Genomic DNA, 27,031 nt, shown 5'->3' with positions numbered 1-27,031 from the left:
GGAGACGGGGAGCTCCGGCAGGAGCCCGGCGACCCCCTCCCGGACCCGGGGCCGCCCCGGCCCCAGGGTTCCCTGGGAGGGGGGTGGGAGAAGCGCACCAACCACCCCCGCGGCCCGGCCCGGCCCGGCCCTCCCTCACCTGCCAACGCCAGGATCTGGGCCTTGTGGAGCAGCAGGCGGTCGCCCCACTCGCCGGGGCTCTCGTCGTCCTCCTCCGCCTCCTCGGGGTTGCGGTAGACGGTGTAGACCTTCTGGTTGTCGAAGTCGAGCTGGGAAGTGGGGCTGAAGTCCTGGACGCAGGAGACGGGCAGGGCGTAGCAGACGTTGTCCTCCAGGAACCGCACAAAGGCGTACATGGTGCGGCGGCGGCGGGCGGGGCGGCCGCGCCGGTCCCGCGCTCCCCGCGCTGTTATTGTTCCTCAAAATCCGCCTCTGCGCTCGGCTGAGCTCGCCTGGCCGCGCCGCCGCCAGCTCCCGGCAGGCGCGAGCAATCCACTGCGGAGCGACGCCGAGCGGCCAAGGGCAGGCAGACGGGCGGGCGGATGGCGGTGGGCCCCGGGGCCGGCGGGGCCGGCGGGGCCGCGGGAGGAGCAGCCCCCGCCCGGCTCCCCCACACACCCCCGCCTCGGTCCGCCCGGGCACCGCGCGGAAACACCCCTTCCGCCCGCCCCGGGCGTTTGCCGGCCCTTCCGTGTGGGACGCCGGCTCGGCTCGCCGCGCCGCACGGCAGGCCTGGGCCTGCCCCGTCTCCCGGGGAGCGGCCTGACGCCTCCGCCGCAGAGGGTGTCGGTGCGGGCGGGCTGACCCTCCGTCCCGAGAGGCTTTCGAGGGTACGGCCGGGCGGGGTGACCCCCCGTTCTCCCCAGGCACCGGTGGCAGAGGGACGGCCATGGCCCCACCGGGCCTGGCGGGCTGACAGGACCCTGGTGGAAGTGTCCACCCTCGGGGCTCCACTGGTCAGTTTCCCTTCCGGTAAAGGCCCCGGGAAGCTCTCGTTCCAAGTTGAAAACTCCTCACACCTGTTGCAGAGAAATAGGCCTTGTCCTGCCCCTGTGGAGGTCTCACAGTGGCCAGGGCGGCGCAGAGAGAAGGGACGGGGTTCCTGTGAGAGGATCCCCCCCATCCTTAATGGCCTTCAAACAACACAACACAACAACACAACCCCACGTTCATCTGCCAAGTGTCCACAGAATCTGAACGTCCATCTTTACCTCAAGGTTTTCAGGGCAATGCAGAACCACCTGTGCCCAACAGTACCCACGGTGATGGCTGCAAGAACTCAAAGCTTCCCCATCCTCTCCCAAAACATCACAGAGAGTTGAGAGGTTCAGTGCAGGCGTGTAAGAACAAGGCTTAGAGACCATGGCGTTTTTAAGCACAGATTGCCAAGCTTTTGGAGATGGGTACCTACCGAGTATGGATGCTTTGAGCTTCCAGTAAGGAAAAAAAAATGATGTGGTAACATGGCTCACGGTTCCCAGCAAACTCTTTTCACCCAGTCAAACTTAAGAGCAGAATAGTACATGAAAAACTATTTAAAGGCAGAGAAATGTAAATCACAACATGGATAATAAACAGCAAAAGAGCGGCATGACTGGTTTTCTGTTCGCAAAAAGCCAACACAAAATGAAAACAAAATACCTTTTCTGGTTTGCGTTCAGTATTATCTATACCCATTACACTGAGTTTAACCACACTGAACTTGTTTTGCCCAGTTATCTTTTATAGACTCCTTAGTACGTGGGAACAGACCACAAGATGGAAAACCTGAAGCAAAGTTTTGACCGAGCACTGGCACAGGTTGCCCAGAGAGCTCTTAGAGTTCCCATCTTTCGAGATAACTCTAAAGCCGTCTGGATGTGGTCCTGGTGGCTGGACAAGATGACCTCCCGAGGTCTCTTCCAACCTCAGCCATTCTGTGAAAGTATCAGCAACTTATTCTTACGCCCAGCAGAAGTCTGTCTTTCTGTCTCTTAAGCAACACATTAAGACATAAGGCAGGCATACAGGTATAGTTAAGCCTATGTAAATATTTCAGTAACAAGCTGTAAACTTCCCATACAATAATGGCAGCTTTATTATTTTAGCAATTACAGAGCTTTGCAAATACTTTGGTTTAAGATTGGGGATTTAAATGGCAGTACTTTATGTTAACAATAAAGTATTGCCAGACTGGTGTGTAATTACAGGCAAATATAAGTCTGCTACAAAGTATGGATGACAAATGTATTCTAGCAGCGAAGCTGCAAGGGAAATGAAATTCCAGCAAAGATTGTGTTGCTGATCAAACAATACCAGCTGCTGTAGCGCTCCTATCCCCTTTACTTCGGGTTACAGTGGAGGTAGAAGGAGCTGCAGAAAGAGGACAGGACAGACTGATCACTGGAATTACTCCATGGACACTGTTAAAATTACGTGAAGGACAATTTTGTCCCACTCGGTTCAGAGGGTAGTGAGGGATTCGGTACACTGACTCTTACCAGGATTATATTTCCTCCACAGCTGAATTCTATTAGCAACATCTGAGACTGCTGTTGAGGGAGAGGAACACGGAAAAGTGGAGAAACTGGAAATAACAGGGGAAATGAAGAGAAGCTAAGGACTCAAAAATTGGATTTACTTGGAAGGGGAAAGATCTCTTCGGGTACCAAGGAGGCCTGGGTAATTTGCCCCAATGAAAGAAAACTGAAAGACTTCACATGAAGGCAACTAGCATCATAGTTTGGGGGGTTTTGTTTGTTTGGGGGTTTTTTTGGTTTTGGTTTTGTTTTGAAAAGGAACACTCTAAACTGGTATTTGCAACATTTTACGTTTCATGGTTCAATTACAGCAAAGGCTGTGAAAATCTTTGTATCAGCAGCAAAAAAAAGGATCTCAAATCCTTTAGAAAAGCTGTTTCACAGTTCTCCACTGATGGACATTTTTGGGAACAGATTAGGGGTCGGGATGATAAATGTGTGTTTACATTGGGTCCCTAGCACACACATTGAGCCAGAAGGCATTATAATGCTAAAGAATTAATAACGATCCCATACATTTCTGCCTACAAGGAACAGTGTTAATTTCTGGCTTTAAAACCTATAAATAATCTGCACTGGTTAGCTGGGAGGCTGAGGAAAAGATCCGTTTAAGCACAGAATGAAACATGAATATTGTCACTCCTTTCTTTTGGACCTTTCCCATTTCTACTCACGGTCAGCCAGCTGTTTCAACACTGAGGTTGCCTTGAGGTTTAAAGATGTAGAGCTATTCTAAAGGTGTAGATTTTAAAACTCATTGTTGAGGGAGTTACTGGATCCTCACCAGATTTACAGCCTCTGGCAAGTCCAGCCTTTTAGAAACAACACAACCCTGCTGAGAAGTAGATTGTCATATTTTCAAAATACAAATGAAGCCTCAGCTTAAAAAGTAAAAGTGTCACTCCAAGAGTCAGGAAACCACAAAGCACAGTCCCAACCCTTGTGGGACTCTTGAGTGGCTGTTTCCTGGAACATTACTTATATTTTGCTGCTGTTATTTTTCTTGAAAAGTAAAAAATAGTGCTAAAGCAAAAGCTGATGCCTGCTGTTTCAATGCGTGCTCTGTGTTTTCACTTAAAGATACAAAATGAAAAGCTAATAGTACCAATAATAGTTATGCAGGTGCTAAATCTCTTTCACAGCAAAACATGAAAATTAAGCTCATCAGTCACATTACTTCCATGTTTAATGCCAAACCCTCAAGGGACACCATATTGATTTTAAATCTACTGATGAAGAAATTCCCATTTTCTTTTACCGCTCAAGCGAAGGGGCTTCACCACTGCCTGACTACTCAGCAATAACAGTACACAACTACTGGTAGGAATCCCCACACCTTCAATACGTGCTTTAGAAAGCACTCTTGTTTTCTTGTGAATTTATTTATCCTCCAAGTAGCGCCTTTCTTACACAACTGTTTTCAAGCTCAAATGCACCCTGAAGGAAAAATATTTTCATAATTTTTTTTCAGGTATTATTCTATTTATGACATTTAAAGTCATAAAGCTTAAAGAATAACTCAAGTAACAATGCACAAGAACTGAAGACTGTTCAAAGGTACATGCATACAATCTACTCACAGTCTGGTTAATTTTTACCAAGAATACGATCGACAGGGTGGTCAGAAGATACCTCCGTTCCACAGTCTCCCATTTTTTATCTTATGATAAAGTGCAAGATAAAACCAGTTTAATGTGAATCTTCCTCTGAACAAAGACACACAGCTTCTATGTGTTCTGAGATAGAGAGGGTGGTTGGAAGGGGGGAATCTACTAGCTGGACAAACAAAGCAGATGATTGTTACCCTTTAGATTTTTAAATAATTTTTAACACTCAAGACACTGTTGCCAAACTCTGCTATCAGCACCCACAATGATTACATATAAAATTCCAACAAAAGAAAATAAAAGAGGTCCAGTTCTTGCATGGTCCTAGAAGATGGATGAGAAAATATTTGTGTCCACATAAAATTTCTGAAGCACTCCAATACCAAGAGACTAATATGGGAACCTAGATTACATAGATAAATTATTAAGATTTCATCTTTTGAAATCTGTGGCCTTAAACCATCCCCAGAAGTAGAAGGGCATCACTGCAAAGTTATTTACTCCCAATTCCTGAGAGTGATCTAACCTTTCTTGGGGCCGAGGATAATACTCAATCATCATTCACATTAAACCCTCATGTCCTAACAAAATATTCTTTCAAAGAAATGAAACCTAAGGAACACTTTATGGATCCATTCGCATAGGAGACACTTATTTCCCAGCTGGTATATTCTGTAGCATGAAAAGTTAATGATTAAGCCAAAGTGACCACTGGAGAAAGCACTTTCCTCACTGTTAATGACTGGCTGGAGAAACCAAGGGCCAAAGAAAAAGCCAGACAGTCATTAACAGCTCAGAATTCCTGACCTAAAGGTCATTATTACTGTTACAAAACTGGAAAATGAAAAAGTAATTATTTTCTTTGGGTTTTTGTAGGTATTGAAAAGATGACATTCCAGTGTCTGTTGCTGTGGATACTGGTCTGTAAGATACTTATCTTTCCCATTCTGGCAGGCTATGCAATGAGTAGATCTGGGACTGGCAAGCCTTCAAGAATGTGTGCCAGACTGTATTTTCCTTTTCCAAATTACAGGTTAAACGTGCCCACAGAAAGTCAACAGGAATCGGGAGACGCTGCCAGTCGACACTATCTGGCCTTCGTGTGAGGCAGGAATTCTCCCCACTCTCACCCAGTGGGAGCCAGAAGCTAGGTTGTCTGGGAGCTGCAAATGACTCTCAAATCGTCATGACTTTCAGCTCCCACCCTGCTGTACACCATTCAAAATCTTGCTAAATACCATCTTCTGTGCCCAGGCAGTATGCTGTTTTCCATGCTATAAACTTCTCGCCTGAGAGGAAAGTAGGAAAGACATTTTCTTCGAGCTGACTCATGGACTCACCTTTAAAACATGTCCTTTTGGTACCACTGCCACCGTCTTCAAGAGCTGATCTAAAGACAGTATTGCAGTTGCAGCCCAAATGATCCTTACTGCTACTGCCATCCACCGATGGCTTCAGCCTATATATTTTCACTCTATCTGGAAATTTTATTTGAAATTTTACCTTTCTTTTTTTAAACCAGACTTTTCCCTGGCTTTTGATGGACATTTTACTAATACGGCTCCAAAAGTAGCTTTACATACATGGATTTTGCACCACTGCAAGAAATTGATTCATTCTGTACCTTATATGAAAAAGTGACTTGCATTTGGCAAGGGCTAAAGTCTTTGGGCTTCAGTGTAAAATCATTACTAGACACTGCTCATGATTATGTTATGCTTTAGACAGAGCTTCTGAGTAAGACGATATTAATGACCCTTCTTCATAATATTTCCATTTTGGCTTTCTATTCTCACATCTGTGCAGCTCTGTTCTGTCTTGAACCAGCATTTATATCTCATACTGACAGGGAGAACGATCCTGCAGCCCTCTTCTGCATAGACCTATTGTGCTTGACAGGTTCACACAAGTAGTGTCGGATACACGCAGAAGAAAAGGAGGTCAACTACTCCTGACTGCATTTTTTCCTGAATGGTGCCTCCAGATACATACATCCACTTCTCTTCAGAAGCCTGAATTTAGCAGGAGGCTAGACAAGCTCTAGAGATGGTTCTTGCTGTTCTTGAAGGTTCTTGACAATCATCATCCGCAGGAATGGGAATGCATGAGGGCAGAGTCAATACTGCTTAAATAGGTATGTTTTCACGGCCCAGTGCATTTTAATTCATACTCTTGCCATACTCCTCCTAATCCCTTTCAAGGCTGGCTATATTTCAGTATAAAGTGAGTTTTTAGAAAATATTCCCAGGAATTAGTGCTCACATCTCACCACTTCAGAAGAGAAGGTAGAGTTTTCTACTGCTAATGAAAGTCCCTATCAGAGATGGACCGGCAGCTCTGCTGAACAACATCAACTAATGTGAGCACATAAAATCCTGTTGTGGAAGGTGAATGGGAGATAATAGAGCAGGAATAATCCTTGGAATATTTCAGAACAGTGTCTTCCTCAGCTGTGTCTTGTTAATAATCACATTTAAATTAAAAGAACATAATTCTTCACAGTTGGTAAACTGAATGCTGAGACTGCTGGGAAAACTGAAAGTGCAAGAGCTCACTTATATAAAATCCTTCACTCTACTCAGTGAACCTCTTCATTCTTACTAAAACAAGACATTTTTAATGTTTATGATTTACAAATGAAGTTGCACCTGGTCTGCGCTAGTAGGTGAATTAAAAAAAAACACCACCACACAACAAGAAAATGTTAACTGGAAGGAGCTGCTGTCATCCAACTCCCAAAAATTCATACCATGGGATAACTGCGATAGACCCCAAGACGAATTTTACTAGTTCTTCAAGGGAGTCTAATTTTATCTCACACAGCACAGAAAATCTGCATCTGTCTTTGCCCCACTTACAAGGAAGCTGTTCCCTCAAAATGGAAAATGGCCTGGGAAACGGATAACCCAAGAGGTGTTTGAAAGCTCAAGGGGCTTCACACTTTGCTAGTATTTTCCACAAAAGCCTGAGCAACTTCTGTTGTGCAATAATATTTAACATTCAGGGGAATGGGGATCTTTTTTAAAGTGTGATCAGAAAGGAGGGCCCTTCATAGGCTGTCACTGTATTCCTCATAACAAAGAAAGCTTTGCTTCATAAAGAAATATCTTGTACTAGAATACCCTAGGGAAACTACAGTTTTGTTTTTTTTAAACAAAGATGGGAATTTTTGAGTTCGAGGTTGCCTTTAAGTACTCTTCTAACATGAATATGTTTAAGGATTCTCTATCAAGTTCATGCATGAAATGTCATCCAGCCGTTAGTATATTTCTATGCAAATACAGCTGTGAAAGCTAATAACTGAAATCTGCATTTTTTTCACATTTCCAGATTATTATACAATTTCTTGTTCTTTCCTGTTTTGTAACTCCTGTTAGCCTGCTGTATCGATAAAACAAAGCTCAGGTTATATTGTCTCCTACTTAAATTCTCTACAGACATCAAAGCTGGACGTTTGAATAAGCAATTTAATGTATACATTTTTATTCAGTTCAGTATACTGATATTCTCCTGGTAGGAATAAGAATTCTGCAGGATGACTGCAGAGAAACACATCATTCAGAATATGAATTGGAATATTCTCGCAATGCTTTTCAGTGAGGATGGTGTGATATTAAGATTAGATCCTGCATATAATCAAATTTTGATGCTTGTACACACAGTCCGGTATTTCTTTTCCTTTATCAGGTTTGTATGCAAAAACACAGCAATCCAATATTTTGAACATACACTGTCTGCAGATTCTACACAGACCAAACTGATGAAAAAATAATGTCAATGAAAATAAGAAACTGTCTGGGGCACTGCAGTGTACAGACTTTGCTAAATTCGTCATAACTAGTTTTACTATTCTGAGGACAGAAAATATTGCAAAACCAGTCTTTCCAGAACAACTGGAGTAAACAGGACTCATGTCCATCCCTAAATTCAATCTCGGTGTATAGATTGACTCTTTGGGAGCTGTAAATATTTCCATAATCTTTCAAATTCTCTGGTATGGTACACATGGACTTTCTTCCAAATGGCCCATATTTTCCAAATTCACTCCCTTTTTATTTACCAGTATATATAGAAGGTAATAAAATAGAAAAGATAAGATACGTGAGGAGACAACAGGGATTATATTACAAGCAAAAGATGGCACTGCTGAGAATATATCACAGTATTTAGTGAACATAAATAAGCATACCTACATTTTTTTATCCGCAAATATGAGAGAAAAGACCACAGAGCAAAGGAAGTCTGAATTTTGTTCAAGGGGTAAAACAGAAGCAGCACAGTGCAGGAGCTCAAGACACTGCCTTAAATAGTTAACTGGTTGGGAAGTAAGCTAATATTGGTTTAGATAAATTTTCACCTATGAAAAGCCATGAATTGACACATTTCTTAACAAGTAAGGACAGTTCAGTAGACACCATTATCTGCCTTCCCTCTGACCCGGAGGGACTATCTCTACAATGAAAGGCATAGTCAGTCTCCAAGGGCGAGGAAGTCTTTAATCCTATAGTGTGATTACTAACAAGGACACCAATTGTAATTTAACAAAAAGGGGAGAGTGCAATTTCATTATACTGAGGCTTCATGATCAGCTACTGCCCATGGAGACATTTCACTGATTTTACACACCATTTGTGATACAAATATTTTGATTTTCTGTGGTCTCTCCAAAACTCATTGAAATCACTCCTGACCACTATCACAGTATTTTTTTTTTAAAATCTGTTAATCAAAAAGAACAAGGACAGTGACCACTCCTGCCCACACCTCACATCGTGAAATGGACTTAAAGATAGGTTGGGCCTAGAAAGAACACTGGTGGACCTCAAATACCTACATGCAGCTTTACAGCTCAAGAAATCATGGAATCATAGAATCATAGAATCGTCTAGGTTGGAAGGGACCTTAAAGATCCTCTAGTCCAACCATCAGCCTAACTCTGATAAAAAAATAAGTAAGAAATAGGAAATAAAAATTACTAAACCATATTCCTGAGGACCATGTCTACTCGTCTTTTGAACACCTTGCACAGAGTTACTGCTTACCCTGCAGGGCTGTCTCAGAGCAAGGCCCCAGATATCATCTGCCCTCAGTGTGGAAGCTGCCAAAATCCCATCTGCAGAAACCATGGAGCACAGAGCATTCATTGAACCCCCATCTTCCTCTGGAGCAAAGACTGAAAGAGAATAGCTCCATCTTCTCACTTTAATAGCCTGAAATTCTCACCTGAATGTAGGTAGATGTAAGCTGCCTTTCAAAAACAAGCTGAGAGAGAATTCTTTCAAAATCAACTAGCAAGACCAGGAGGACACCTCAGTGATGTCTCCCATCTTTAATTGATAAACTCCTCACCATGACCCTTGCCTGGCAAGTGAGATGCCTGGCTTTGGTTCCCCGTTCTGGCTGAAGGGGCTCAGACCCTCAACTCTGTGTCTCCAGTTGTAAAAATCCTTTCCTTCATCTAGACACACATAATTTCTGCGAGTCAAAACCCCCAGGAAAGGAATTCATGTGTCTCCCAGTCTCAGCCTCAATGGATTATACTCCAGTTGACTTCTTACCGATCACTTATAGGTGGACCAAACTACATATTTCTTCCACTGAAAGCAAAGTACTTGGAGTTAACTCATGTTTTCCAAGTGTAAGAGCACATACATGGGCAGTTACTATAAATCAGCTGATTTGTAGGAAATTTATTATTCTTCGGTAATTTATTTAGGGGTCTGTATTCCAGAGAGGAAAGTGTTGTTGAAGTGGGAAGTAAGAAATGTAAGTAACAATTAGGCTTACTCTTAAATGCCTCGAATAGCTCCAAGGATATGTTTCCTGTGACAAAATATTCTCAGTGAGCATACTTGCTGCTCTTACAGTGCATTACATGTTTTTGGCTGTTTTGGGGCTTTGTTTTTTCACATGTTCAGATTTAAGGACAACTGGAAGTGAAAAAAAATATTTACATATGAATGGCCCATTTCAACTGTTTTACAGTTTGGGGTGTTTTAATTGTGGTCCTTGCTGAAATAGCAAGATCAATAAAAATGCCATGCTTAGGAAAGCTAAGAAGAATATTAGAATTTCCTCTATCTTAAAAATGCCTCTAAAGTGGCAACTATTTCTCTGGAATGCTCTCTAATGAACATCAGTGGAAGACTGTCAGTAATCAGTACTGCTGACTGGTTTATTTACTTGGAAAGTAACGTGGTTTCAGTATGTAACTTTAAAGTTTAAAAGTTTTGGTCCTAGTGATGTAATTTACCAAGTTATCTCTAGGCAATTAAAATATATTCTATAGTTTAACCTTTGGATGATGTATAAATACACATAGACACTCCTACAAGGCAATTTGTCTGCCAATCTGGAAAATGCTAACATTATAGTCAATAAGTCAACAGTCTGCAATGGTAAATTACGAAATCAGGAAGAAATCTAGTTCACATTCAACCTGGATATAAACATCATAAGAATTTCCAATTTTCTGTGTGGGACAGTAAATTTCAAAGATGACTGTATCCTGCCCAAATAATCACGATCTGCACAGCATGTTCAGGTATTGTTGCAGAGATTAAAAACACAAAAACAGAGCAGAACAGCTCAGCATCAGATAATCACAAGCAATTCTATGTCAGCAACAGACAGCTGGAGACATATGCCAGCAATATTGAAAAAGTGGTAAAATGGAGATTTCGTGACAGCAAGGATGTGGGATTCATACATTAAGCTAAAATTCAACCAAAAACATTGAAATTGTTGTTCACAAGTAACAACTCTCTGTCACAGTGTTCAGAAAGTCTACTGTTCAGCATAAAAATATTTGAAGCAAAAATTAAGCAGCAGCAAGTATTTTTTTTCTCTCTTTAATATTTGGCATGTTGAACATCTATATGTTTTAGGTGTTACTGATTACCTTGGGCAAAGACATCAGAATAATTTGTCCAGATCAGCTGGAAGAGCTGTCTGGTTATGTAGCAAACTCACCTTTTGTGAAAATTTTGTGTGAAAAAGCAGTTTGATGGAATTTTATCTACTAATATTTGTTTAAAGATTTTTGCTTCAAAATGCAGTTTAAAAGAAAAAGAACAACGCTGTTTCATTTCAATTGGCATAGCTTGAGTCATTCTATTATTCCCTTCCCCTTGAGTTTTGAGTGTCCATCAACTATTATACTTCTCTGACACTCATTCCCATCTATCCCTGCTTTTCTCCTTCACTTTTTTAATTTAAACATCTACTGCTAAAAAGTAAGTCCAAAAAAAGAGGCTGAAAACAATCCTTTTATATTTATTGTTGTGAATCAGAAAAGAGAACAGGGAAATATACTTAGACTCCTATGATTCTATGAGTCTATTTTTGAAGGAAAAAATAATCTACCTTTTCAGTGCTTTTTCTCAGAGCCTCCCTTATAGTCACCCCAAAAACCTTTCCTTCATTTTTTTGTAGTTGGCCATGTAGAATTGGGATAAAAAACTTCAAGGATCTGAACCTGAAAAAAAATAAGTTTCGTACTTTCACAAACAAACATCTCTCAGAAAACCCTTTGTATACTGGGTTTCCTATAAAAATGGAAAATAGCTTGAAAATATTCACGAGGCCTCTGATGAGTTCACATCCTCTGCATACGAACAACAGTTTCAAAGCGATGTTTTATAGAGGTGGCTAGGCCTGAACATTTTCAGATTTTACTACTAAGGCTCTGCCTTTGTATCTCAAGCGTTTTGTCCTGGGATCTTTCCATTATAAGATTCCTGAAGCTGTGACTCTTAAGGAGGGTAATGGAGACAAGTGACTTGTGAAGAAACTAAGGCCCAGGCCCTGAGGTCTTTATATTTTAGGACCAGGAGCTTGATGTAGATTGAAGAACAATGTAATGCTTGAGGCGCTGATGAAAGATTTTGAAAAACCAATGCAATAAGAGGCGTCAGCAGGGAACAGCAGATTGATTGCAACAACAAATGCCAAAAAGTTCTGAAAAGAACAAAAATGTAGTGCTGAGTAAAAGAAACAAAGAAGAAAAGAGGGAAAGGATACTAAGAGCTTGCAGGCCTCCAGCAACTTGCCTGTGTATCGATGTGTATCTGGGGCCATTAATCAAGCAATTTTCATAACTGCTTTTTACATTGATGTGTAAACTTTGATGGTACTATTCAGTCTAGATCGGTAGATGGGGTTAACAGGATCTACCCTAAACTTCAACATAAAACTTGAGCAGCTCACTGAGGCTTGTCTTTTGGGTCAAAGGAGGGCCAGCACCTCTCAGAAGAGAGTATACATTGATTTAGGGATAGGAAGAACCACTCTCTCCTGAACTGATGTCGTTCCTCAACATGTAGCGCAGACCGGACACCTAGGCTTGGTGGGCCTGAAGCAAATTATGATGAACTTTGTCCTACACATTCTTTTTCTCCCTATATGGGGGCGCAAAATGGTAGTTTTTTTAAACAGACAAGCACACAAACTCCAGTTTTGGGATGTAGCAAACCACAAAGCCATCTGAACAGAGGCAGAAAGCCAACGTACCTAGCCCTGAGAGGCTCACAGTGATACAAAGATGATATTCTAGCAGCACAGAGCCCATGCAGTGCCCGTCTGTGTCTCAGAAGGATGTGGCTGAGACAATCCTACATCTGATGATGAAAGTCTGTTTTAAGTTGTCTTTGGGGTCGCTACAATGTAAAATACATTAGAGCTGCCTCCATGCTTCTATCTCCAGCTGGAAGCCAGCCCATCAGATCAGCACGACTGGAGAAACACTGAAGCCACCTTGCAGCCTCACCTTACCCAGGCCAGAATGCTGACTGCTGCAAAAAACATGAATCGGGAGTAAAACAGAGCGTTGAATACATTAATCAAAATGATCACCGTTGCAAGATCTGCTAAGAACAAAGAAAACAAATCCAAGGAAAGTTAACACTAGAAACCATTTGCAAGGCTTCATGAGTCAGCTAATGAAATAACTGTCAATTGTAGACACGAACCTTTTGTGCTTTCACACAATTTAAATATAAAGTAATTTGCATTCAAGAATCCAAGTCTCCCTGAAAAAGATTAACAATAGGATTCACTTTCTTTCCACAACCTTTTTTCTCCCTCCCTTCCCCCAGGGGTGGCTCTGATAAGGTCACCTTATTAATGCAGATCTCTGTTTTTCAGAAAGCAGCCAGGAGTTTAACTGTTTCACTGTGAAATGATCTATGAGATGAGAACAGTCCATTTTTTATCCTTGATTGATCATTTCAGCATGTATAACAGCAAATCCTAAGGGACACCGCTCAAATCCCTCTTCAGAATGACCTAGAGACTCAACGCTAAAAAGTGTTGCGCTCCACTACACAATTCTTCATCGTTTTTTCTTAACTTAGCATCTTCCACAGAACATAATGAAGTTGCCTTGCATCATTACGGTTCTCTACAGAAAAAACATTTTATAAATAAGCAAAAAGTTTTAACTGCTGATAGCTGGGTGCCACTACAGCCAGCAGAGGAACTGAGGCATCAAGTGGTTAATACCTTTTCTCAGACACAAAAGCAGGAGCAGGTCTGTGATCTCAATTCAGGTGTCACGGCTTCTCATTTCCTTTCCTGGCCACCAGACACCTGTTTCCCTGCTCTTAATAGCCTCTGATGGGAACTGCCTAGTGCCAAAATCAAAGGCTCTGGCTCTTATATGCTGAATTGAAAATAAAGCTATTTTCTCCATTTTTTTTTCCTTTTTTTGTTTAGTTACTGTGTATAAACTTTATCTCAACTCCATTGCCGGGTTATTCTTCTCCATTCTATGCACTTACAGCCAACTAATCTTCATTTTGCTTTTTTTGGTGACTTTTTGCTGACGTATACAGAGTTCTTAAATAAATCATTTTGAATATAAATAGCAATGGCTGGATTACAAAGGATTCTGGAACACTTGCGATAGTAAATTAGCAGGCAGGCAAACCTACAGCTGCCAGCAGCTGATGTAATATTTTATAGTTTTGTTCTCTAGATTGCGTAAGGGAGAATTATTGTCCTTTGAGCTTCATCGTCTGTTTCTTTCAATCTGTCAAACAGTTCAACAATTTGATGCTCACACAAAGTTCACAGAGAAACACTTGATGGAATTTACAGGGAGCGGTTCTCTATGCTTATAAATCCCAAATTTCATATACACAGACCGGGGGAGATACAAATCTGAGACACAAGCAGCTGTTAGAATTTGGGAAAGAAACCTCAAGGACATCTTTCCATTCTCAGGAGTATGTCTAAACAGATGGACATTATATCCATAGAAAGTGCTAGAACATCAAGAACCATTTGACACAACTCTACCCATTTTTCTCCCTATCCTTTCTTTATAAATGCTAAACTCAGACTGTTTTATCATGATAGTGCAATCTATAAATTCCTGTAGTCAACTGATGGAGCAACATTAATTACAGACTTTCTATGAGGCACATGCATCTTTACGTCCCTTTATAAAATGCTGACATATTCCCTATCTAAAAGGGATTACAATCATAGAGGATGATCCTGCAAATGCCTGCTATTGAATGTAGCATTTGCTATCATGAATAAGCCCACTGAAGCTACCAGCAGCTCACATGGCTGGGACAAAAAACTCTGATTCACATATATGACTAACAAAGATATTCAGGCCACAGCAATTTCTATCTGACTATGCTTTTGCAAGCTAAGATTTAGAGGGCTGATGCTGTCAGACTTGAGAAAACAGCCCAGGACAACAGGCTGGCTGTAAGATGACACAGGTAGGAAGTGCAGAAATAGGCTTGAAGAAGGAAAACAAAATTTGGAAAGCTGTATCAGGAAGCCATCGGGTAGTTACGTTATGATGATGGTGATGAAGTTGAGATGGGAGGAGTAAACAGAGTAGAAGGGATACAGGAGATAATTGCAGAGATGTACCAAAGATAATATTTGGATTACATGGGACTTAGACAGCAGGGATAGAAGGCTCAGAATTAATGTGTAAAAGATGGGGAAGCAATAAAAGGATTCAAAGGGCAAGAGGTTTAGCTGTGAGCAGCAGGAGAAGTGATTCTTAGCCACTTCGTTGCACTTTTGTAGTAGCTGTTGGTCCCAAGCCAGGATACAGGAGGTTACATCCACAAAAAAAGTCTCATAAAAATGATTACAGAAAAGGCAGTCTGCTAGACTGATTTCTGATCTGTGTGCCTATTTCGGCAAGTGAGTATGCAGTGTAAGTCATGCAATGAAGCAACCTTACAAATACCATATTTAAATAGCTCATGTAGTGAGCACCCTGAGATGAAATGCCCTTGAATTGGAAAGAATATACTCTTCCCTGGTACAACATGTAACTGCCTTTCACCTGTCTTATTTTTAGAAATGGATTTTAGTCTTTGGGAGCAATGAGTGGTACACATTGTAGGTATTTTGCCTAAGGTGTGCTATTTCATTAATTGACTGTTACTCGACAAAATCTCATCGTTTCAGAAGGCACACTGTAATAAATTATTTGCAAGGTATCACTGATGGATGCATAAAATCCACTGAAGGCATCAACTGTCATTCAGCAATAGCATGGCCCAAATATTTATTACCTTTTATTTACATTATGTCTAGTCTATTTCATGGAAAGGTAAGAATTCTAAGACACATTAAAAATCATTTCCAATGATAAACATCCACAATGTGAAAATCAATCTCTTTTCTTTCCCACCCAAATCAGAGCAAATCTCTCTCCACCTATGCCCTTGTATTAGCAAAGACCTGAGTTTAGGGAGAGTTCTTGCTACAGTCTCTGAGTATTATCTGACTCATATCCTTCCACATGCAATAAAAATCTCTCTGAAAAGTCACCAACATCATGCAACAATCTGGGAAAAGAATAAAGCAAGAAAGCAAGATTATGGTAACAATGATTACGTTTAGTGTAGAGCATTATAAGGTCAAATTTCTGGTTGCTAGTCTGGGTGACTATTTTTACAGCGCAGTGTAACTGAGAAAGGGGCTGCTGACTATTCTAAGGTTTGTATTAAGGCTCTTGGTATGCCCACTGTGAACGAGAGCCTTCCCAGCCGCGCAGCACCACACTGAGCTGCCTTTACCGTCGTTTTACGGAATAAATTATTGCCTGTCAAACATTAAAGATATACTTTCAATAACATGCTATGTAAATAATAGCTACATTATTCTCAAAACCTTATATTTCCCAAAATTGTTTGTTGGGTTGTGTTTCTTTTTTTTTAAAATGCCCTTAGTACATTACTGAGAGATACAGGTCTTTGGGGTTACAGAGTCTATGCACAGCAACTTTTAAATGGAACACCAAAGAGAAGTATCACTAGCAAAGATGTAAAAACAAAGAAGAGAGAAAAATGTTTTTTAAATTACTCCTGCAAAATAAAGCTTGAAGTCCAAAGATGTCTGTATTAGAAGAAACATACGCTTGAGTTAATTTTTTTTTTTTAAAAGTTAGATGAAAAGAGAAGGGACTAAATGAAATCTTAAATTGGTTCAAGATAGTTGCAACATTGCAAGCTAAAGGTGTTTTACTTCTTCTGCTTCTTTGCAGCAACATGTTTGCATAAACATGGGAAGGATGGGTACAAACCCAGGAATTGCAATAAGTCAAAATACAGCAAGGCAAAAAAAGTAGTGGAGTGCTCACAGCAAGCTTGTATCGTGAAATATAAAGCACTTCTGCAGAGACAAGGGAGATAGAATGGTTGCACTTTTTGTAATAAAATACATCATTTGGTTGACATATCTATCAGTGGGTTGGTTTTTGGTTTTGTTCATAATTTGCATGCGATATCCAGAGTTGAGCCTGGGTTTCACTGAAATAAATAGACTAATTTTTAAAATGACCTTCACCCGCTGCTTATATACTGGTCCCTGAGGTCCATAAGGGATTTGGGGATACAGGGAAAAAATTAAAACAAGCCAAATCAAAAGAACAAGCCTACCTGGATTAAAATAACTAAACCTATGAATGCTGTCTTCTATTATTGACAACTTTTTGAATTATTACTTTTGAATATAACTGACATGCCTCCATGTACTGCGCTAAAGCATTTTAAATCTAATACGGTAATTTAAGGGCTCAACTCCCTCCTTAACATAAAACTATAGTGTTTTGATTAATTGAAACTTGGGCAATTAGTAATGATACATTTGCTGACAGGTCTTAAGCAGCAACAACCACAAACACCGTACACATGCTACTAGATTTGTCAAAGTGCATGCTTTTTAAATCTGAGTAAAAATGGATTTTGTAAACCGATTGAGATTAATTAAAGGTATAACTCAGGGAAGGAAAAAAATGACTCACTGCACATTTATTTTCAAATCATTTTTCACTGGGCAGTTTGCAGGTCTAACGAGCAGAAGCTACTGACACAGCGTGCAAACATTTCTGCTTTCACATTAGGGAGAAAGGGATTATTTTTTTTCTCATTTTTCTTTACTTTGGCTGTCTGAAAGCTAGGTGTCCGGTCCATGAGGTTACTGCCAAAGCACCAGGGCAAAATGTACATCTCTGGGGAGAAACTGATCTTACCTACAAGAGTAAGTTTCTCTCTGGAAGGTCTGAGAAAATATTCTCCATATCAAATTTCTCAGAAGGCAAATATAGAAGAGTTTAAAATATATATTTTTAAACTTCCATATTGGGTCACATATTTTTTTAATGCTTGAGTCTATGAACACTAGAGAAGAAAAGAGTGATGTAAGGATTTCATCAAGGGGTCCCAGGCTGCCATGTCCCAATGCAAGCCTATGAATTTAGCACCTTCCCGAGAAGGTTTTTTGTAGAACTGAAGTTTTTATTGTAATTTAAACCAAACCAAACCAAAAAATCAAACCCCAACATATTTGTATTTCAGATGACTCATTTATTGTAAATTGATACCCCAGGAAGTGGCTGAAGTGACACCAGTTTACTCCAGTGCAGATCATAACTCTGGTACAACAAGGTGCAGCTGGTGAGCATTGGGCAGCCTCCAACCCTTGAACCCCTGACCCAAAGCACTGCCTCTGTCCTGGAGAAGATGGGGAACAGCTCTCATACAGGAATCACCTTTCACATAGGCAGTCAAGACCCCTCAGCCTCTTGAAACAATGGGGCCACAATAGCTTATAGCAGCAATAACCTGATTTTTTTATTGCAAGCAATAGCAGCCATTTCTGCCCCTTCCTGGAAGCAGCATTTTCTGTGGGACAGACCATGGAAGTTCAGGGAGGCGACTTAGAGGGGGTGAGAGGATGGGATGTGGTCCCTAGGATAGACGGTGGTGGGAAGACAGTGCCAAAAACATGACTGTTTCTCTTATTATCTGGTGTGAAACCCAGCAGAGATCCTAGGGCTTAACATGATGCTGAGAAACATCAAAATCATCAGTTGTGTCCAGACCTAAGGAAAAAATATTATTATTCTAAATATCGGGCAAAAACTTTAATGTTGGAATGGACAGCTAGGAACAGGATAAAAGAACTCCTTTATAAATGTGATGTTATCCCAAAAGTTCCTTCAGGTATTTTTACTCAGTATTTCAAAGAGCTTGTTAACGGACAGATTTCTCAAAGTCTGTACCATTGCCATCCACACCACCACCCCTACTCAAAGAAGCAAGTCCTCAAAGGCAACACGTTCGAACAACAGAAACGAATGGAAAGTGAAAAGAAAGTTCAAGTCAGAGCTGCTGCTCACGCTCGGTTATTCTGGTACTGCTCTCCCAGGAACACTCTGCTCCCCGCCAGCATCTGCAGAAAGAGACTCTCGCTACCTTCCAGCCAGGCCAAAAAGGATAATCTATCTCAGTACCTGTGAAAATCACATAATCCTTTTCCATCAGGATTAATATCCAATGCCACGCTAGTCTGATACATACAGGATGAAGTCTGACACTTCTTGTTATAAAGGTCACACAAGGAAATAATCTCTACAGCCTCCAAGCCAGAACCCACAACTGACAAATTTCCATTCCCCCCACTGTATGTGTTAGGGAGGCAATCTTCATCATCATCATTTTTATTTATTCCAGTTAACAATTTTCACCTGGTGAGCTTAGAGCCTGCATCTGAGTAGGTTTATTCCAGCTACAGCAACAGTTTAATCAGAGTAAACCTAACGGCAGCATCTCTCCTTCCCTATGCAGTTCAACTGCTGACTGTCCCCCTGCAGAGATACCTGTTGTGATTCTTGCAGGAGAAAAATGACCCATTTTCAGGTACACACAAAGCAGCATTACAAAATAAACCAAACTACTGCCTGCAGTTCATCACAAGTTACAGAAACCTCATCACCTGCAGAAAATGTCTTATTACATATACAAGGCAGATCATAACTGAAAGTTGGAGGCTCAATCATCATAAATTCAGGCACAACCAGTAAGGAAATGTATTTTTCCTCATTCTTTTTTAGCCAACAGTATGTGAACAGCAGTCTGAAAAGCTGGTGAAGCAAGTAATCTTGGAACAACTACAGCACATTCAAATGACATAAGGAAGGGATCAGGTCTTGTTATGTATTCATCTTATTCTACCTTGTTAAAATCTAATCCAAGTTGCACCATCTTCAAGACCTCGAGCAGGCCCAGAAGAGCAAATCAAGCTTTCCAAGGTGGCACAGAGCAGGCAGGTCCTGCCATTTGGGATTATTAAAAGATCCCATTTTACATCCTAACCCTGCAGGCAGAAACAAGTTTGCAAGTCACCTTACATGAAGAAGTGGAGGAAGGTGTTACATCATTAAAAGCTAGGCTAGTATTTCCAAGTGTAGCCACACACATTGACTAATTGAATCACTATCTTCTTATCTTGAGAAGCCAAGCTGCTGTTACTCCAGATTAAATTGCAAATGTTCACCATCTTTGAAATAGTAATATAAATCTGAAGTTGGGGACTAACTTTTCTGTAGGCTTTAACTGCTCTCCCTGCACTCCAGGCTTGCAAACAGCCAGTATTACTCTGATTGCTCAGACTGCTGAAACTAGAATATCTATCCATACTGGTATTTTGCCACTGTTTGTCACCTTCAGCTTCAACGTTTCATAATTTTTCATAACAGTTCAATATTTCATAAACAATGTACCTTAGGAAATAATAGCTAAACATACATCTTACTGATACTATGGGCATGAGCTTACTAACAGCATTTCACAGAGACCAAACAATTCATAATATATGACAGAATTAGGAAATAAGTTATCCAGACTGAGTATCCTGTTCCTCCCCCTTCATCATTTTCAGGGACTCTGTCACTGGTATCAAGCTGAAAAGACCACAAAAATATTGTAGGACAGGATTAAAATTCAGAATGAGCATGACAAATTGGAGAAAGAGCCTGATGAAAAAATGGTGACAGATCAATAAGCACAAGGTTATATTTAAGGAATAACTAACTGAACAAATACAGGCTAGAAGACAACTTGCGAGAGATTTTGTAAGAAAAACTGGCTTATTTTAAATCAGAAACTCAACACAGGTCAAGCATCAAACTTTACAAATGAGGCAAATATTAAACAGGGGATTTCATCTGCTCACTTTGTTTGGCATTTATAAGGCCTTAGTTGGAGCAGTGAAGAAAGTATTCTGCAGGGAGTTCAAGGCAGAGCAAGGAAGTTTACAGAGGTGACACACAGCGAATGGCTGGAAGGGGAGAGGTTGTTTGGTCTCAAAAAGAGCAAAATTCAGCTGTTTAAAAGTCTGTTGTGAAAGAAAAGGAATGATTTCTTCTCTGTAGTGGAGAGGGTAGAAGCAATGGACTTCTTATTTCAGTGAGGTCAATTTAGTTTAGACATCAGTAGATGGCTTTGACCTGAGACTGCAAGATACTATGGATACTTGCTGCAAAGAATGGGGAATCTCTGTCCCTCAAGTTTAGAGAAACATCCTTCAACCATGATACAGGTTTCCCTGACTTAGGTTGAGTAGTGGACCAGATGACCACTCCAGTAATCACCTGGACTGATTGTCGATATCTTTGTAGCAGAACTGCTGGTTAGGTGCTAACATAAAGACAGTGATTTACAGTAAACGGTCACACTTTTCAGGTCCTGAAAAACCCAAGAATTACACTACATATTCCTGAGTGCATTTGAACCCAGGCATGTGGCATTTTAGGGGAGACCAGAAGTATGATGGTGAGATGTTTCCTCCCGTGTTTTGCCTGCAACAAACCCAAATGCATCCCTGTGCCTCCTGCAGTGTCGGACAATACCGTCACAGGAACATCAGGCAGAGAAGTCAAACAGGCTCCTTTGGACACTGCTGGGGTTTACAGGCAGAAGAGTTAAAGACATTACACAGCAATGTGCTCACACCCGTCATGAGGTGGAAACACATCATGCTGTCTTCCTTGGCTTATGCCTGTGAACAGGCTAGGAGATATGGATTTGGCTTATATGAGAGAAATTTCTCCAACAGGAGTAAATAGGAGGAATATAAGCATCTGGACTAAAACAATAAGTTGATGGCAGGTGTGTCAAATACTCTTGTTATTTAGTCAACAAGAATCCAACTCAATATATTTGCTGTGAAGGAGGGAGAGGAAAGCTGGAAATAATAAAATGAACCCTGGAGGGGGGCAAAAAAGATCCTTTTTAATGGTTTTTGTGACCCATATTTTTAAGCATTTATTTTCACATTGACTTTTTAAAGGAGAGAAATACACATAATTTGCACTTTGGGATAAGTTGAAGGTGTCCATGCAATTTCATGGATGGCAGAATACCAATTTTGTTTAAATGATAGAGTCCCACCACATGTCTCTTATTTAAATGACCTGAAAATAAGAGATATGAAGGCATAAGTAAGAACAGAAAATGAAGCTAAATATATAAAACTAGTGCATTCAGTGATATTTCCCAGTGTATGTTTCACTGTGAGCACCAAGCCCACTCTCGGAGATTGTTATCCCTCACATTAGCCCTCATCAGAGCGGTCACCCTCATCACAAGCAATACAGAGTTCTGCTGGGTATATACAGAATAGCCAGTCACTCCGGGTAAAAACCCTGACTCACCAACACAGCCAGGAGAGGGAAGTTTTGTTCAGAAAAAAAACATTGTAATTTGTTGGAAGAACAATATAGTACTTCTGTGGGACCTGCAGTACAATAAAAGCAGCGAAAGCTGGATACCGTCCAGGATTCAAAATGTTGGCATTGCAAGTATTTTATTTCTAAATCAGAAAAAACAAATAAGCAAAAAAAAAAAAAAAGTCGAGGTGTACTGAGGACAATAATACCAGATTTGTTTTCAAAAACTGAAATATTTCAGTTTTATATCATCAAAAAATAATTTCAAACTTAGCATAATTCCATGTTTTGTCTCAACTTCATCAAGTCAACTTTTGTTTCATCTACTATAACTCCTCTTCCCCTATGCATTTGCTTTGTCTTTTATACAGCTTTCCCTAGACACTGGTATTTCCTCTCTCACTTTTCCTTGGTCTCTTTCTGTTCCTTGGAGGAATAGATGTTAGTAAGTTTTAACAAAATTTTCCTGTCTATCTCTCTTAGTAACCACTATGAAAGCAACCGTCCATCTCAAGTACCACAAAGCTTTCAAAATCAATGTTCTTGGCCTCGATTTTGCCTACTTACTGTCTGCTCCTAGCTTTTCCTCTCACACTTCGATCAAAATAAAAAGTCTTGCCTAGTTATTAGGTAACATCTGACTTCTGAATGAAGTTTCTTGACCCAGACAAGGAAGTTTGACTCCCAATAACAGTGCCCTATATGTTGCTCTTAACCAGGAGGTCAACTGTCTTCCTGGCTTTTTAGATCCCATGCATATCTGTCAATCAACTTCTTGCCTGCCCTAGTCTGACCATGAAAATCTACCCACACACTCTGCGTGCAAGTAACTTCTTAAAAATAGTTTTCTAAGACAGTACCTCAGTCCTAGCCCCCAGAAAAACATCTTTTAAAAATTCAGAGGAAGTGAAATATGACCTCTTCTGCCTGAAGATTTAATCATCATCAAGTTCTCTGGCATTTTGGCTCTTTATTTATTACTTCCATGTAGGATCTACTCCTGGTGTTCCCTAGGGCTCAATATTGGAGCCAGCTCTGTTTAATATCAATCAATGATCTGGACAAAGGGACTGAGTGCACCTTCAGTAAAGTTGCAGACGACACCAGGTTGGGTGGGAGTGTTGGTTTGCTGAAGGGTAGGATGGCCCCAAAGAGCGATCTGGACAGGCTTGATCGATGAGCTGAGGCCAATGGTATGAGGTTCAACAAGGCCAAGTGCAAGATCCTGCACTTGGGTCACACCAACCCCATGCAGCGCTACAGGCTTGGGGAAGACTGGCTGGAGACCTGCCTGGCGGAAAAGGACTTGGGAGAGTTGGTCAATGGCCAGCTAAATGTGAGTTAGCAATGTGCCCAGGTGGCAAGAAGGCCAACAGCATCCTCACCTGTATCAAGAATAGTGCGGCCAGCAGGACCAGGGAAGTGATCATCCCCCTGTACTCAGCACTGGTGAGGCCCCACCTCAGTTTTAGGCCCCACACTACATAAAAGACATTGAGGTGCTGGAGCGGGTCCAGAGAAGGGCAATGGAGCTGGTGAGGGGTCTGGAGAATAAGTCTTATGAGGAACGGCTGCGGGAACTGGGATTGTTTAGCCTGGAGAAAAGGAGGCTGAGGGTAGACCTTACCGTTCTCTACAACTACCTGAAAGGTTGTAGAGAGGTGAGAGTTTGGTCTCTTCTCCCATGTAACAGGTGATAGGACAAGAGGACATGGCCTCAAGTTGTGCCAGAGGAGGTTTAGATTAGATAGTAGAAAAAATTTCTTCACCAAAAGGGTTATCAAACATTGGAACAGGTTGCCCAGGGAAGTGGTTGAGTCACCAGCCCTGGAGGTATTTAGAAGACAGGGGGACATGGTGCTTAAGGACATAATTTAGTGATGGACTTGGTGGTACCAAGTTTACAGTTGGACTTGATCATCTTAAAGGTCTTTTCCAACCTAAATGATTCTATGATTCTATTCATATTCCATTCACCTCAGTGGGAGCTGGTTGGGTTATAAGATCTTGGCTTCCATCAAGAATGAAATGTTCATTTAGCATCAACTAAATCGGCAGAGTGCATGCGTTATCCATAACATTTTCAATAGGTAACTTGTTCTGTCCCTGCAGGAGACCATTCTGTGGGGTGGGAAGTGGAATCCCATTTTCAGATTTGATCATTTCATACACGATACCTCGGATGACAAGGGGACTGAACCTGTGCGAGCTCTGACTCGGGACACGTAAAGCTCAGAAAACTGTGCCTCGCTCACCAACCAGGAGGCTGCAGTAAGGAGCTTTCAGATAAATGAATCAGTGGTTCATTTTTTCCTGCACATTCTTTATTCACTGTATAAGCATTTAATAAAAGCTTTACAGTAGTGCTTTTATTTCGCCTAGTTCTTTTTAATTTTCCTTCACTTTAATTAGCTGCATTTAATTCACACAAAATAAAGTATTAGGTTTGTGCTTTCCTTTGGGCCAAGTCATAGTACTTCCAGGAATCATTAAGGTACACATGGGTCCAGCAATGTAAACTTACTTGTAATATTAAAAGGACTATTTAACAAGAGCAGTAACTGTTGATTTCCTTTCCAGATTTGTCACAGTTCAAATGCTGAAAGCGAGTAAATACTATATTTCATTATAGATATATTATTCTGACATTTGTTCAAATAATGTGCTTTGTTTTGTATGACCTTAAGAAAAACAAGTGCCTTATTTTAGAGCAGAATACGTCCCTTTGACTTTTAAAGAGCAGCGGATTTCAACATGGTTCAGTACTAAGACATCCTTGTGCAGTTCTACTGTAATTAGTTTTCCCAGTTTTGGGGGTCTTTTTGAGACTTCTTATTTTATTATAACTGTCATCTCTGTAAGCTGAAAAAGTCACTCTGTTCATATTGTAAGGAAAAGTATGGTAAGAAATGAAGGGTACCGTGTTTCAAGTGTTCTTTCCACTTATCAAAACAAATGAATGCATTTGCTGGGGCCACCCTAACAACAGAGAGCATCTCTGCAGCACTGAAATACCCATCCGTTCCTCGGATGGGCTAATGTGTAAATTGCAAAAGACTTCTAAAAATGTAGATGGGTAATTCCGCACAATTCTGAGTAAACTAAGACAACAGAAATATTTGTTAGACACTGTACAATAAGCGCAAAAGAAATTTGATCTTCACCTCTAATTGCTCTGAGGGGAAAAAAAAAAAAAAAGAGCATTGAATATTCACGTTAAACTGAGACACTATATTCTGTGTATATCAATCCCTATTTGTCTGCATTTCCCCCCCGAATTTCTTGTTAAAAGGGTAGTATGGCTTGACTTTGTCGGTATTGCTGAATACATTAATCGCAGTTCTTGCGCAAAGCCACGGCTCTGCAGTAACACTCCCTGTCCCCAAGTCAGCATGTCCTCTTTAAAACAAACCGAATAAAGCAGCCTGCAACCCTGGTGAACCGCTTAGTCATATTGAAGCACTACAAACCCACCCAACAGTAACATCCATCATGTTATAAATATCCCATTCCCATTCTCTAGCAGATGGAGCACAGCACTTGCCTCACTAATCAGCAGAATGTAATTCACCTAAACTCTCAAACCAAATATATTCTCACAAGAGGAAATTACTCAAATTCACCTAGTGTTTTTTCTGAAGAAATACAAACCGCAGAGGGGAGTGTATGCCTTTGCTGACAAAAGCTCAAAGGAAAATACTGAAAACAAGTGAAAGACAATAAAGAGAAAGCCCCATATGTTGTGGGGGAAATGAAGAATAAGCTGTCGTGCTTACTGGCTTATCAAAATATAGACTTAATTTACTTCAAGAATTGAGGTATTTTCTATATTTTCTTTTAAACAGCATACAGGAAGTACCATTAGGCAGATTTTGGAACTATTTAAGTGTATAACTTTTACTTCTAAAAAATGATACCAGGTATTAGAAATGGAGCTGTAGTTCCCACTAAAATATTTATTTGCATTTTCTGGCTGTTCACAAACTGTTAGAATATGGAACAAGCAAAGGTGGGGAGCAAGAAAGGGAAGTGGGGAAACGTTGTAAATAAATTTAAAAAATCCAATCCATCAATATTGTTGATTTGGAAGCAAAATGGAAGGCTAAACCAGCAAAGTTCAAACTCTGCAAATAGACTGCTAAATCACACAAAAAAGATTTCTGTGGAAGCTTCTTTCAACCCAATTTTAAACTTTTCTTTCCTCCCTGGATTCCCACCTTTCTGTACCAGGTCACATTGATGGGCGGTCTAAGATGTTCAAGAGAGTAAATGAGCATCTTGGTTCCTCTCACCACGATTAGCATCTGGTATTTTGAAATCTCATGACTCAGGCTTCATGACCCCAATGCAGAGGGAAGCCGTCTAATAGTGATAATTAAAACAGAAATTTCTACCCTGCTTTACACAAAATGAGACAAACAGGAATGCTGCTCGCTGCAGGTGTTGGTCTATATCTTCTGGTCAGCCCATAGCTGGTGAGACAAATGAACTTCACCTACAAATCATGAACTGCAATAACATCAAAAATTTCTGTAAGTAGCATATTCCTAGAAGAACAGAGATTGCTTTTGACCTTGAAAGGGAACTATCGAGAGGAAAATTATATAAAATTCAGAAATCAGGAAAGAGCCTGATTTGATTAAGCTATACATCTGAGTAACCGGAGACTTTACGAAATCAGCATTGTAATATGTATGCATGCACAAAAGGCTCAGTAGAAGCCTGCAGCATGTGATACTGGGGAAGTGAAGGTAATTCCACCTAGAGGTGCGCTCAAGGCCAATTTACAGCACTGTGTAAAGGTCATACTTTATTTAACTGAAAAGGGGTGCGAAAAGGGTTACCTTGCCTTATCTGAGGAACTTCTGAGCCATGATTTATCTGCTTCTCTTCTAGTATTCAAATGAAAATGC

General features: G+C 40.7%; 2 protein-coding genes across 4 annotated transcripts in view; both read right to left on the bottom strand.

Moving 5' to 3' along the window:
* Window positions 1-548, bottom strand: part of BEND5 (BEN domain containing 5) — a 32,758-nt gene extending 32,210 nt beyond the window's left edge. Inside the window, exon 1 of one of the 3 annotated variants that reach the window (XM_014939357.1) lies at window positions 140-548. In XM_014939357.1, coding sequence (XP_014794843.1) covers window positions 140-356 — 217 coding nt within the window. In that variant the 5' untranslated portion in view covers window positions 357-548. The remainder of the gene's footprint in view (window positions 1-139) is intronic. The other 2 variants (XM_014939356.1, XM_014939359.1) reach the window with 2 other exon arrangements.
* AGBL4 (ATP/GTP binding protein-like 4) overlaps window positions 1-27,031 on the bottom strand; it is a 961,744-nt gene that overhangs the window by 386,184 nt on the left and 548,529 nt on the right. The window lies entirely within an intron of this gene.

This window comes from Calidris pugnax, unplaced genomic scaffold (genome assembly GCF_001431845.1).
Source record: "Calidris pugnax isolate Ruff unplaced genomic scaffold, ASM143184v1 scaffold18, whole genome shotgun sequence".
Lineage (NCBI taxonomy): Eukaryota > Metazoa > Chordata > Aves > Charadriiformes > Scolopacidae > Calidris > Calidris pugnax.
Note: the sequence above shows the minus strand (reverse complement) of the source record. Positions and strands in the feature narration are given on the sequence as shown.